We start from the raw sequence: 15,461 nt of genomic DNA on the forward strand, positions 1-15,461 counted from the left end.
CTTATAAATTTGAATGTTACGAAGTCATAATAAAAATAAATCCTATAGCATTCGCCACGCGGACGTGTTAAATAAAAATAAATTTTCTTATATACAAAATGAGGAAGCTAATGATACGATTTATTATGACATGCATAAATAATTGAAGTGTAGTTGCAACCATGTATAAAAGTACATTACACATTCTGCATTTAATATTCTATGGGAAATCATAAAAATGATTAATTTTAATTCGGATTTAAGGATCTTCTCTTTATGATACACCGACTTATATATTTGACCAAAAAAATATTTTCTATTTTTAAGTTTCAATAGATTCTCGCATCGAAGGAGAAAAATATTGTTTAAAATAAAATCTAAAAAATTGAGATCTCGTCAGAAATGATCGCTCGCTGGACTGCTGTACAACGTTCTAGCATCCGAGCAGGCGATTCCCGATGGTTGTGCAACAATGTCGCGAAATCGTTTCTCCATGTATGTAGATCGCGGTATCGTTCCAGGATCGCGAAGTCCTGTGCGCACGGTGTGTTTCCCGGTAAGCGAGGCAGCAGCAGCAGCAATGCCAGGGAAAAGAAATAGCCCGCGAAGACAGCGGTTAAAATTATAACCACTTAACGATTGTGAGAACACGGCGTAGAATGTCGATGTGTACGAGAAACTCTGAATCGGGAGATAAAGAGTCGGTAGATAGAAAGGATAGGGGGGTAGAGGAGGCGAGAGAGGGAGCAAGGGACGAAGTTGACCTCTTGTCCGTGGCATTGTGCGCCCGTCCGGTGGCTCGTGCGTTTCTTGCTTAGAGGTAGCAGCGCGCAGGAGCCACGCTGCTTCTTGGAGGCCGCTCGGTTCTCCTTCCTGCGCGCGCGACGCTCGCACCTGCCAACTAACTAGTCGAACCTGATTAAACTCTGCCCTGTGTGTCGTATGACATGCCCCCTGTACTCCCCATTGCCTTAACCTTCACCACCTCCACCTCCCACTTCCCGTAACCCCCCTTCCTCTCCGAACTTTCCTCCTCTCCCACCTGCGGATGCCGCTTTTGCTCCTGCTTTTGCTCTTGCCACCGGCCTCCACCACCTCCTCCTCTTCCTCCTCCTCCTCATTCTCCTTCTCCTCCTCCTCCTCCTTCACCACCTCCTCCTCCTGCTTCTCTGCATTCGATCTATGATCCACCTCCCTCTTCGATTCTCTCCTCTCCTCTACACTCGGCCCTCTACTCTCGGTCCTCCTCTTCCATCGTTCACCTTCCTCGCCGCGATTTTCCTCTCTGTCTTTCCGCCGCGATCTCCCTTTTTCTCCACGGCTGTCGGGTCCGGACCCGGTCGTCCCGTGTCGTCCGCTAAGACGGGGGAAGAGTTACAGGATCACCGATACCATATCCGACCTGCTCGCGATTTCTTCGCCGACGTAGAAATACGTCCGAGTTCGCCAAACGCTTCTTCCCGATTCGTTACTGGCGACGCCGAGATCCCTCGCTCGAGATTAGAGCACGGCCAGCCTTTCGGACGGAATTGCGGACGCCACATTGCCACGCCATCCTGCTTTCCTCGACCGATGCACACTTTTCCACCGCCGGTGTTTCCAACCGCCGTGGTTCCCGGCGCATCCGGATCCTAGGGATGCTGCGATTGTCCGCCATACTCGGCGATCCGACACAGATTTAATCGAAATCTTTTATTGTTTCACGGTTTTCCTATGGAAATCCGGCGTACCGGACGTCCAGCAAGTTTGGGACCAAAAATGATCATACATAACCTGAAAATACGCGTTTCCGAGGTCGAACAGTGCTCGCATAAACTGGAAATGCTTTAGCGAAAAGATATAAGCGTTGAAAATTTATATAAGCGTTGGTTTAGGAGTATGCGATAAAGATAGATATATTTGAAGAATGTACTCTAAATTTATTTACCATTATTTACGATACAGATGGAACATTCGAAAGAATTCGACGAAGTAAAACTTTCTACAAGTTTGGTCCCAACCTTTCTGAACATCCTGTATACGATTTGGTAGCAGCGGACTATGAAGTTCGAAGACGACTCGCTGATGTAATGGGAAGGAATTCGACGGAACTTGTGTATTTTTACGTTCCCGGATTTAGTGCCGTGATAGGAAACGTAGATTTTGATTGGATTGTAGATTTGATGCGTTTGTGATAAGAATTTGTTGATCGAACAGTAGAAACATTTGAAGAATTTGTTGATCGAACAGTAGAAACATTTGAAGAATTTGTTGATAAGAATTATTTTGCAGCTTTTTAAAATTACTGCGAAATTAAATATACATCTCCGTGGCTCTTGCATATTGTAATTAAATCTGCAGTGTAATTATGAGAGTAGGATTACGAAGAGGTTTTAAGAAACGATACGGAATTATTGTATTTAGTGTTTCTAATGCGTTTCGAAATTAACGTTCACAATTGCTAAAATGTTTATTGGGTTCCATTGCACTAAAAAATATTGAAACTATATACTTTAAAAATATGTTACAATATTACTAACAATAAATGATGCAAGATTATTATTTTATAAAAGCAATAAACCTTTTTATAAGAATTATAAAGCAATATAAGCCTTCGTTATTTCTATTATTATTTTTGAAATATTGAAACTATATTCTATAAAAATATGTTACAATATTACTAGCAATAAATGATGCAAGATTTTAATTTTATAAACGCAATAAACCTTTTTATAAGAATTATAAACCAATATGAGCCTTCGTTATTTCGATTTAAGTTGAAATTTACTTTGTTTAAAAGTCTTTATAGTTTTGATAGATATATTTTATGTTTCTTTACAGATATATATTTTGCATTATTTGTCTACAAGGGGATTAAATAAAAGAATGTTTCCTCTCAAATGTATTTTGAATTCCCTATATCGAGACTACGTAATCTCTCGATTCTATGATGTTTAAACCGTTGCTTTGTTAATGAGTCGCTCCGTTTTTGCCGGAACATGTGCATTTCGTGCAAGCCATAGAGAAGGAAATAGTAGAATGTAAACTGTTGTTGAAGCAAGTAAATTAGTTGGCCCAATAAAAAGTAAAGCGTGGTTCGTGGCCAAGGTTCGAAACCCTCGCCGTCCAGTTTCTACTAATTTGATTAGACGATTAACTGCATGTCGTGTTCGATTCAGTTTGATTAGACTCCTCCCGACGCCGATGCATGTCGTAACGAACTCGTCGAAGCGCCGCCGCCCGATGTAAATGAAAATTACGCAAATGCCGGTACGGTTAATCGAGGTTTCCGTTGTAATTTGTAAACCTTGCGGACCGCGCTGTTGATCCGCCGGTTAAATGTACGATTTTCCGTCCGAAAGGTAATCCACTTGGTACCTCGATTTAGGAATTCGAAACGATATTTCATGCGCATTTATTGCTTAAACTTACGCAATTATATAGATTTTATAATTTCAGAATTATTAAGAACAATTATTGGAATATTCCAAGACTATTTTATTGAATAAAGTCAAATATCGATTATTTTAAATTTTAATCGTTTCACGACAAATATAACTAATATTGTAATTTCCATTATCATATGCTATTATAATTTAACTTATATAATTTTATATTTATATCATTTTTATTTTAATTTATTATATATTACCGAAAACCGTGGGTAAATGTTTAAAAAGATTTTCCCGTGGTAAGTTGTCTCCAAAATGATTCTCGAAGGTTTAAACAATTTGATGACGTACGTTCTCCCTTGGGTTCTCCATCCGGTATAACAGGGGCAATACATTGTCCGTGAATGCAATGGCCAAGGATATTTTACTTAGAAATGAGAACAAATAGAAAACACAAGTTCCCTCTCGAGAGTGCTTCTACCTTTTCGCAGTAACAGAGTTGAATGCACGTGACGCTGGTGCTTGGTGAAACGTGAGATCATGATAGCATTGTTGCTAAATATTTCATACGAGCAAAACGTAACATTTTTTGAAAGGCGAAACTTCGAAACGGAATTTATTAAATCTGTTAGAATTTATGAATGCAATTTAAGATATAAATACATTAAATTATTTTCAAAAATCATTGCAAATGTCTGTAAGTTCCTTAGTAAAAAATTGTTTCGGAACGGAAGATTTTTAACATTTTTCTTATTACTAGCGGAGAGAGGAGGCGGCTGTTAGTACGAATTCTTACAAAAAAGCGAAGGGCATTAGTTATTATAATATTTAATATTCTCCACTTCGAAATATTTCAATTTCCACAGTTCGAATGCAAATTGAATTTTATGCGAAGATACAATTGTCTATAGTAAGGTATAGAATATTTTTTTGTTACGTATAATAATTTCAGATAATTGGTTTAACATGATACAAATAAAATGTTCGGTCGTTCTTAACCATTTTTCATTTGATCCTGTAATTAAACGTAGTATGCACGCGCTTACACTAAAATTACGGTGAATAATATCTTCATTTTACAATCATATATTGCACTATAAATTACTGCTAATTGCACTCGCAGGGCACCGAACATGTTGAGTATAATAAATGACGTGAAACAATGGACGTGGCGTTTTTCATCTGCTCAATAAGCCCCGATCCGACATTGCGAAGAAAACTTCGTAAAAGTTCAACAATAGGAGAACCGTTAATAATAAAACTGCCAGCGAATTAAAATGAGCTATCATAATTAATATCCGTGAATTTACGAAATATTTCCGTGTCATGGATTTTTTTCAGAACGGAAATTAAGCCAAATAATTTTAATTAACGAAATAAATTCGTACTTTTATAAAATTAAACCGGCAGTTTGTAATTTACCCTTTCAATGATAATTTAAAAATATGTTATTTCACAGTCTCGTGTATTTATAAATTAAAAGTGGAATAACATTAAAAATTCGACGTAGCGTTAATAAAATATGCGTTCAAATCACAAAAATAGTTCGTTAATAAAAGTTGAATCTATTTCGACGATTAATTATAAATTCTAATCTGCGTTTTAAATTGCAAGTAATTTCCGTTTAAATTTTTGGCTCCAGTAATAAACGCAAAAAGAAACGATGCGCGAACGATCCGTAAATCGAATAAATCCGGTGATACGGTATCTGATAAGCGGTTGGCGCAGAGAAAATCATGCCATAACTTACCAAACACTTGTGCGTATAATTGACACATACAGCGGCTCGGTTAATTAATTTAATCCCAATTACGACTCTCCGAGGGGAAAATTAGAAGGAATTATACAAGTAGCGCCGCACGGCATAAAATCGTTGAACTAATGATTTACTCAGGAGAACTTATTGCGCATTTCGTGAGATGGCGCGATGTGGCAGTTGTTAAAGACTAATAGAAGGACACGTGCTCGAGTATCGAGTGACCGGAAGTCCTCATCTGAAGCCCCCCTCGACGGTACTCACCGTGTTGCTAGTTTTATTTTCATTTGACAGTGAAAATGTTTCATTGATAACAATAATGATAACTTATAGTCAACTTTTATTTTCATCAACTATTAAAAATTCGATGCTAAAAAATCTAAGGTTTTTGAAATTATATATATAATTTTATTTTGATAGTTTATATATCCCACTAAAATATTAATATTACATTTATATTAATATTAAGTGATGCGCATAGGAAATCTGCAACGAGCTCAATTAAGGAAAATAGTATGAAATTATTTTCATGTAAAGTGGTTTCACTAGCATGTCGTGCAAGATGTGAGCAACACAATGGTCAAGCATTCTACCACAGAATTTATGCCGGGCAAAAATGTAAGAGAAATTTATTCGTCTACTCCATTCAATAATGTATCCCGTTCTACCGTCGAAGCTTTCTTAAGAAGACAAATATTTAAGACCGTCTGGGAATTTGATTATTACACCATACCTTTCTGCCTTATCTTACCTTGTTTCTCTTCCAACTGCAGCAGACCATTGTTGGAAAAGATAGTTCATAATCTTGACATGATAAACTTAACAAGTATTAAATTCGGAATGGGAAATATAATTTATTGCATCTGTTGCAAGAGATGTAAGGCGTAAAGAGACTTCATTTGGTCTTTATTCGCCTCAACAAGTTGGTACTTACTTCAATTGTTTTAATATTTCTACTATTTTTTATTGCACCTATTTTTCTTATAAATATATAAAATCTGTAGTTTATTAACCCGTTGTGCTATAATAACGAGTCAGACTCGTGATAAAGATTCCACAAGAGATCTACCAAGTTAATAAATTATTAATTTCATATAAATTGAAATCAAATCGAATTTTTCTATTATCGAAGTCAAGAAACGGAAGTAAATAAAGACGATACAAGAAATACAAATTATCTGGTCCTATTAAGGAAAGTATTAAGAACAAATAAGTGCTAATCAACGCAACGTAAAAAGAGTCGTATCGCAAGGGGTTAATAACGAACCTCGTGACTTTTTAACGAGATCTTCGTTTCCAGTGCCGTTTCGAATAATCTACAAAAAGTCGAAATTTTCACAAACATTCGTATTTCATTCGTCGTAGACGCATTTAAATCATAATCGACGAAATCACTGTTCTCCAAAAACATCGGCTGCACTTTCTACGGAAAGTGTACTCGCGGCCGTCGAGATACGCAAACTTCATTTCGCTCGGCGACATTTTCCCGGCCCTAAACATTTCGAAATCCTCGCGTCCGGAAATTCCTCCGTCAATCCTCGTAACCGTCAAATTGCCCGTTTTCATAGTCGCCGCCGGCCGAACAATAAAATGCATCGAACGGAATATATCACCCCATGGGTTCGAATGAGAGCGCACGTGGAGCACACTCGGAAGGCAGCTAAGCGATATCCCGTGGTAAGTGAAACTTTCAGGCGAATTCGAGGCGTTAATAATTAATGCCTGGTACATGTTCGTTGAACGCTCTATTCTGGAAGTTCGCTTCCGCGGCGAGCGAGAATGTTTCCAGATACGGGGAAACAATTCACCGCTGTCAGAGGGATCGGGGAATGTATGATTTCAAACCTGTTCTTTCTGGCCACCGGGTCGTACGGCTATCTCGCGTTGTTATTTTAATTAGGTATGCACGCGGGCCGCGGTACAGTTTTCGCTACGGTGGCTGAAAAACGTTCGCGCGTAAATAAAAGATCGCGTTTGCTTTATTTAATTACCTACTTTAAGGATTTAGCGTGCTTGCGTGGAAATTATTCTTTTACTTTATTCGCGCGAAATAATATTGGATGAAAATACCATTAGATATGTTTTCTGGGCCGCTCTGTATATGTTCGATCTAGTTATCACCGGACTTCGATTTTCGTATTCTTACGACAGAAATTAGGTGAAATTGAGAACCGTGAAAAGATTCAGTGTATAAAAATAAAAGCTACTATTGTATCTTTACTGTTTATAGAGTTAATGAATTTATAGGTTTTTAGTAAGTCAGTACACTTACTTTAGATTCTACAACCATAAGTTTTATTTACATAATTTGTATAGTTTCATTGTTAATTGATATTAAATGAACTAGTGCTTAATGTTGTCGTCGCAAAAATATTCGGACACTTTACAAATTATAATCTGTTCATTAAGAATACACGTATACTTTAACAAAAATGAATCGATGCTCCTGCAATAATACTTTTTTCGATTGCCCTTTTGCCTAATTACATGGTTTAATCGTTTAGGCATACTAGAAATAATTTTATTTAAATATTCTAATGGAATACGTGACCATTCTTCGGTTAATCGCAATTTTAATTCTTCTTCGGACTTTATTGGCGACCTTCCGATTCGACGATCTAAGTAATCCCATAAATCTTCAATCGGATTTAGATCTGGTGATTCTGGAGGAGTTTTCAATACTTTTGGGCAATTATATAATAAATATTCTTCAACTATACGTGAAAATTGTTACCAATGTTCATATTAATAGCACTTTTTAGTTCTTCGCTGCAGCCAATTAGATGCGATGATAATCAAATATTCTAAATAAAAAACTTAGAACACGACGGTAAATTGATTTCAGCTGGAGCCGTTCGCCCCGCGGCATTCGATCACGTACTTTAACAATAATAAAGCGGATAGCAGGGGATCGGCGTACGAACGTCTCCACAGCATGGAGGATTTCGACCCCAGCAAGCCGCGATGCGATCGCACGAAAGCAAGCCTTTATTGGTTGGAGATCTCGAAGGAGAACGAAGGTCACAAGGTCCCAATGACTTCTAATCACTGGTACGGTCGACCGAACAGGATCCAAGTCGACCTTCCTGAGAAGAAATTCAATCGGTCGAGCAGAATGCGGGAGCTCTACAGCCGGTGCCGTATCGCCCAAGTCCTAATCAACGACGAACCGGTGGCCGGGGTCTGTTAGTGACAAACGATGGGCCGCCTTTTGTTGGTTCAGCCGACGGCGGCGCGAACAAGCCGAACGAAGAATTAGAATGCACGGCGTGACGCTGCGTAACCCGCCGTACACGGGTTTATCATAATCTGTCCGAATGACTCGACGAAACAATGAATCTGTCCGAATGACTCGGCGAAACAATGAAACTGCAGATCACGAGAGTGTCCAAACTATTGTAACAATATTGTTTTAAAAATAAAGAACAATATTGAATTCCTATTATTTGAGTAATATTATCGTTCTATAGTAAAGAGTTATTAAGAAAAACAAAAAGGTGTTTTAGCAATTCTTGAATACTAATTTTTGCGTTGTAATTGATTAAAATATATTCGAGTATCTAACGTTTGACTGATTGCTAGAGAATTTTCTGATCTTCCGAAATCTGTTCGAAGCTTGAGTATATAAAGCAAAATCGGACCGTGTAAACTGGCTATGTTAAACGTAAGTAGCTTAACCGGTGAGAGCACAGTGATTACTTCAAACGACACGATATATAGCGTTATAGATTATTGTCTTCGAATTATTTGCAGTAGCTTCGCGGGCTCTCACGTAGCGCGTCATGCAGAACGAAATATTAAACCCATGATTTTCGTTGAAAACAAATTAGAATGATTTGTCTCGTGAATAACCAAACTCAGTAGACACGACAAGATGCCGATATATAAATGTTGCGTTATACATTTTATTAGCTTGTTCAAGTTAATTGTTGCAAAAAATGTTGAGAAAGTAATTTATAACAAGGTTATACGATTTCTTTCAATTTTAATTCAATTAAATAAAATATTCATACGAAATATTTAAGGCCAAAGTATCAAATTGATTTTGGATACCGCGCGATATTTTCTATCCTATAGCTATTCGTTAATATTAAGTAAATAATAGGAGCGAATAAATAAAGAATAATAGGACGATATTTCATAGACGCGCTCCGCGTGGCTATAAAGGTGGGAGTCAATAAAAGTAGCGAAACGGAGTTTGCAGGGAGAAGCTGGCCGCGTTTAAGCCGGGTCATATATCAATTCGATTAAAAAATTACTCGGTTCGCGGCGAGTTGTTTGCACGCGGTAATTAATTTAGCTGGTATGCAAGGCGGCCGATGCGCGGATGCGATGGCTCGATTTTTTTCTTCGCCGTGAAATTCCTTACAGCTGAAACTGTACTCTCTCCCGGGCCCGAACCGGCGCGGGTCGATCCTCCTCGCCGACGACCGGAGATGGATCGAGTAAATATCACAGGGCTCATGGACGGAATAACTTTTCGTCCCGGGCAGCCTCTGCGTGGACCGCCCGACGATTCATAAATGACCGCCACGCGTGCTCTTCCGTGCTCGGGCGTCGGCGCTAGGAATTCTGTTGTGTGTACACTGCTTGACGCGCACGTTTTTCGAATTCGTCTAAACTCTAAAGAATAGTTTAGGTTTCGAGAGAGCGAACGGGAGCGTGGAAGGACCAAGCCATTCCGAGGTCTCTGTTTATACTCTTGAAGCCGCTTTTAAATTGCTTTAAAATTATTCTAGGTTGCTATTTGTTATTAGTTTGTTATTTGTGTTATTATTCGCACATAGTGTTGCCTCTATTATCTTACTATGTAGAGTGTCCCGGAAATTGTAAGGAGAGAAGAATAGCTTAATTTAGATTGGCATCTAGATTGAACTTATGCCTGTGACAAAAGAAGTATATAGACAATGGAATCGTTGAAGATCGTACGTAACCTTTCGCCGGTGTTACAGCAACGTGTAAGTGCCCGTAGAAACGATGCGAGCTCTTTTCTTCTGACAACTTGTTTCCACGTAAACGTCTGAATCACAGTAGTTCACTCGAAACACTTTGAAATTTTACATACTCGATAACCAACACATTTTTACTGTTTAATCGACGAGCACCAGCAACCTCCTCCAACGCTGTCGCAGCCATGTCTAACGTCTGACCACGTGACGCAACATCGATAGATCGGCAACTTCAACTCGACCTTTCACCCGCGAGATTTTTGTCACGTGACCGGTGCACCAGAATGGCGGACTGTTAGCGAAAAGGGCGCCCTGTGCTCCTCGATGAAACGATAAAAGTATTGTTTAATCGTGTTAGAGAGCTGTCCAAGTTGTTTCAGGGAACAGTTTAAGTGTTCGGAACAAGTGGAAGTGTTTGTGAAAGGTGGTTCCGTGCCGTCTCGATGCGGCTAACTCGCCAAGCTGTTGCTTCCCTCGTATACGAACAGAGAATTTGTTGCAACCACACTGCGGATTTCAGGACGGACAGGGAACGTTAAATACACTGGAAGGAGAAGGTAGATTTTACACCAGAATTTAGACATTTTTATATATATTTAGTCGTAACTATGAAGCATGTTCGATTTTTTAAATCGACGTTTCAAACCTGCTAAAGTTGAAAATTGTATAGAAGAAGAGAAACTCGTACGGAATATAAAAATTCGAACAAACATAAACGTTAATAGTCACGGAAAATTATATTCTGTACGAGTTGCAAAACACAATATAAGGTCGAATCGTTTTTCGCTGAAAATTTCTTCTGTAAAGAATATGATTTATTTTAATAAATTTACGTACTGTAAGATCTCGGTTGATGCTCGAACAACAAAATTATTTACTTATAAAATTGGAATAAATTCTTACCGATTTGTGCAATAAATAATATTGGCCACGGATGATCTTAGATCGTTGCATTAATATGCGAAACATGTCGCGATAATAAAGGTTCCGCAATTCACGATTTACAAACGGCTGCCTAACACAGAATAGAATGCCGTGCGAATTGATTTATGGAATCTAGACTATAGACTTTGGTGAGAAGATTGATAAGGATGGTTTACGACGCGAAAGTAAACTGGATATCTATATCGAGAAATTGTTGACACAAGCTTCTGTTTCCAAAGACTCGATCGAAATACAATTTTATTTATATCGAAATGCAGAAATAATTTTAGTCTGCCTATTTATATAATTTCAATGTATACTCGAATGTTTTGCGAGCACAATAAATAATTCTTCTAATACGAATTTTAACACTTTATCGACCGCTAGCCTATAAATCGGTAGCCTGTGAATCGGTTGCCATAGTAACCCTTAATTTGTTATCTATTATTGAGATAAATGTGTTAAATTGTACTAGAAGCTTCAATATTATTATATAAATTTTTAAATATTAAATACCTTTCGCGATTAATAAGATAAATAAAAACAAAATCGAAACGAAAATTTTTACGACCGGATGACCGATCGATAAATTGTTAATATTAATTATTCTAATTCTGCACGAAGGATCCTCGTAAAGATTGAAATCCGCGAGCGAAATCAAATCTGCGGCTCGAGTTTATTCTTCGCTGTCGGACATTAATATACTCGCGACGTACACGTGTATAAAGTTTTATGGCACCGGACTAAACACTGTGTTACTACTAGTGATGCGAATATCGCGTGTGTACTTTTCACCCCCTGACAAAAGAAATGTTCAACGGATAGGCTCGGGTTGGATAGGCTCAATCCCGTCCTTGATTAATGAAGGTGATAATGAGGCACGACACGTGCACTTTAAGAAGATTACGTAGATCGCGGGAGTTAATATCTCGTACGTAGGGAGAAAGTCTTAATCGTGGTGCTATAAAATTAGCATTCAAGTGAACGAACCTCAAAAATTTCGAATTCTTTCATTATCTCGCGTTCTGCACGGTCTTTCGTTTCGAGCAAACTGAATCCAGGTTCTTTGAACAGCTGCGTAAAATTAGTTTTGAGATTCCGCAACGGATCCCGGCAAATTTTATTTCTGTTTTTGTTATTTCGTTGCAGCTATTTGCTAATTTGCCGTTCCGGGCCACAGAGTTCATGCTTTCTTTCACAAATAAATTACCGCATTGTATTCGAAGACAGTTGAGAAGCTGTTAATAATAGACGAACTTGGAGAATAGGCTCGATGTAACAACTCTTTGGTAACAACGGCAGAAAGGTAACAGAAGTTCGGCACAATAGGAAAGTAGTTCCAAAACATTTCTACCTAGTTATTACCACTTTCGGGTTTATTTTATAGGAATATTAACATATTTTTTATATATGATATAATAGATAGTATATATAAATTAAATAGCAATGTAATAGATAATATACGTACATTAAAGATACAATATAGTAGATATTATATACGTTAATATTAAAAATATTGATAGAAATTAAAATAAAATTTTTTATCGTTAGGGTAATATAATATAATAAAATATAATAGATAGTATATATAAATTAAAGAGCAATGTAATAGATAATATACGTACATTGAAAATACAACACAGTGGATATTATATATTAATATTAAAAGTACTGATAAAAATTAAAATAAAATTTGTTATTGTTAGGGTTCCAATGTTTTCACTAATATCTACGAACGTGGTTAGAAATTATCAGGCTGGTCCAAATTCATCGTCTCCTAAAATGCTACACATTAAACCTCTGACATTTCTTTCTGCGTTGTAAGAGATATCCGAGCCAAGTCCAAATTTAGAGACAAGGACTGCGTCATTAGATCCGCCGACTGAACAAGATTGTGTTCATACAAACGTCATGATTGCAGATGCACATTTCGACACAGCCAAGTAAAATTGACTTTCACGTGACAACACACGGAGTACTCTTATCACGAGTATTCGCCGTTTCTTCGTCGTTTTCATTTAAATTTTGAAATCGGTAGCATTAAAACACTGAAAGGAACTAAATTAAAAAATGTTTAATTTCTTATTTAACAAATTTTAAATATTCATATTTTTGTTATTCTTTATATATCCTCTTTTAGTTTAATTGTTAATACGCACGGATATATTTTTTCTTACCTTCTAGTGTTAATTTACCAGAGGAAACCATTCAGAATATGTGCAAACTTTAGACAATGTTATTTTACTAAAGAAATAGTGGAATTGTATATAAATAAAATGATGTCTGCATTAATTGTTTATAATAATATTCTTTTAACAATTTCTATAAATTGGGGATAATACAACAGCTCCATTAAATTTTTAAACTTTTTCATCGTTTTGTTATTAACAAGCGAAACATATCCTTATGTAAATTTTGTTTTACATAGCAACAGGCTGTTTTCTTGATCTATTTATGAGTGCAACTAACGACAGCAAATTTGTAAAACATTTTTGAAGAAATTTCGCATTCGACCAAACATTAATTCTCATATTAACGAACAGTTCTCATTGCAGCAACGCCGCGAAAGCGGCTAAAATCCGCGGGGCAATCGCGTCGGCTTTAAATCCGTAGAAACATAAACAAGGATAGGGCGAACCTTATGCAATCCGGTTTCGATTAAAAGAATCGGACCCGCGGCGCTTCGTTCGCTCCTTTTTTTCCCCCCCAAGTTCTCGAATTTCCCCGCTAAGTCCTCTAATCTGCGCGATGTAATTCCGGGTTTAAAGGTTCGCCGTGGAATTAAAAAATCGCCGGCGATATTACTTCGCGAACGCGGCGAACTATTTCATCCCGTTGTCTTCGAAGATACGACCTTGTTCCCTGGCATTTCTGTTTCTGCCGGCATATCCCGGGCAGAGTGGTACGGCTGCTGTTGGCGTTGCCACTTCCGAATGCTCGGGGTGGGAACACGTACTGGATACCTGTACACGCTTACTCTGGCAAGCATACGGCGTCTATGTTTGTGCGTCTGTGTGTGTGTATGTGTGTGTCTGTATGCACACGTGCGCACACGCTTATGCGATTCGGTGCGGTAAGTTGGCTTCCAGTTTCGTGCCGGGATATATCGGGAGGATCGGTGGAACTCAAAGGTCTCGCGGAAAGTATCGATGCGAATCCGGGAAACTTCGTGTAATCTGGAGCACACGTACAGGTGAACGCGTGCGTCACACGTGACTTCATTGATTAATAACGCCGCCGAACAGCGATCTTCCGTTCCGATAACTGGAAAGCCCCCGACTCTTCCGGATTTTGATGCGACGATCGCTAATCAGAAAATCGCTCCTTACCGGGTCAAATGTCGCTTTATCGTACAGCGCATCGTTTCGTTTCGACGAGTTACGATTCCATTTTCAACGATGATGCGATATGACAAACACGCCGATAGAAGAAAAGCGAATTCGTAAAGTGTTTGCGCAGAACAAATATCACACGTTTACTAATACCAGGCTGCACTGATTGCAGGATGCAGACGTCGCGTAGACATTTTATTAAGGGGGAAGAATCGTGTGAAGCGTTCGAACGAGACGTGGCAATTTTTTTATAATACAAGACCTCCGTGAAATTTATCATCACTTGGCAGATATATTCTTTAATATTTCAAGATACAAAAAAGTTTTCCCAGCTCCATTTTATCAACTTTTAATGAAACAGTACATGTTATTCCTTGCGGATCTCCCCGTTAGCAGCGTACAGTCTAGCATTTTTTCCTTTGATTTAGAACGAAACATCAAAGGACATTTTCTTTATAATTATTTATTAATATATATAATATATATAATAATGAAAAAATATAAAATTATATAAATATTAATATATATATATAAAATATTGATGCTTTTTTAATTATTACTTTGAGTATCCTTTTATTTATTCAATCGACAATGACACTCGTTATGCACAGTACGAATTTATCGGACGTTTAATTTGTCAATGGACTGTCAACTATATTTTTTGTACCGTACAATTAGCATTAACTTATCGTGTCTTTCGAAATGCAATCATAGTTATTCTCAGCGCAACAGGATTCCGTCGCTGTTCATATTTTTCCTTTCGTTCGTCAGGTTATGTCAGGTTATGTTCATATTTTTCCTTTCGTTCGTCGCTGTTCATATTTTTGCTTTCGTTCTATTTAATTTTATTCTATTTAAACGCAGGATTTGTCGCGCGAAAATGAACAGCGGCGAATGAAGATTGCGAGGTGAGAGACCGGCTCGTAATCGCAGGAGATTTTGTGCAAATTTATGAGCATAAATTCACTCCCACCAGCACGGCGTTCGTCTTATTGCGCAAGACTTCTCTATTGTTGATAATTAATCGTCCGCGGTCACGGCCGGCAACACCTAGTCTCGGAATCGTTCTATTTTTCGCCGCCCCTTTCGGTCTCGTTAATTAAAAGTTTAATTAAAACCACGTCAATTAATCAGAATTCTGTTTCGGTCC

At 37.9% G+C, this 15,461-nt stretch overlaps 1 protein-coding gene across 1 annotated transcript; it reads left to right on the forward strand.

The window, feature by feature from the left end:
• The first annotated feature begins 6,696 nt into the window (after positions 1-6,696).
• LOC144468089 (uncharacterized) lies at positions 6,697-8,296 on the forward strand. Its single transcript, XM_078177263.1, has 2 exons — positions 6,697-6,783; positions 7,952-8,296. The coding sequence occupies exons 1-2, from the start codon at positions 6,697-6,699 to the stop codon at positions 8,294-8,296; spliced, it is 432 nt and encodes a 143-aa protein (XP_078033389.1).
• Positions 8,297-15,461: the final 7,165 nt, after the last annotated feature.

Source organism: Augochlora pura, chromosome 3, assembly GCF_028453695.1.
Source record: "Augochlora pura isolate Apur16 chromosome 3, APUR_v2.2.1, whole genome shotgun sequence".
Classification (NCBI taxonomy): Eukaryota; Metazoa; Arthropoda; class Insecta; order Hymenoptera; family Halictidae; genus Augochlora; species Augochlora pura.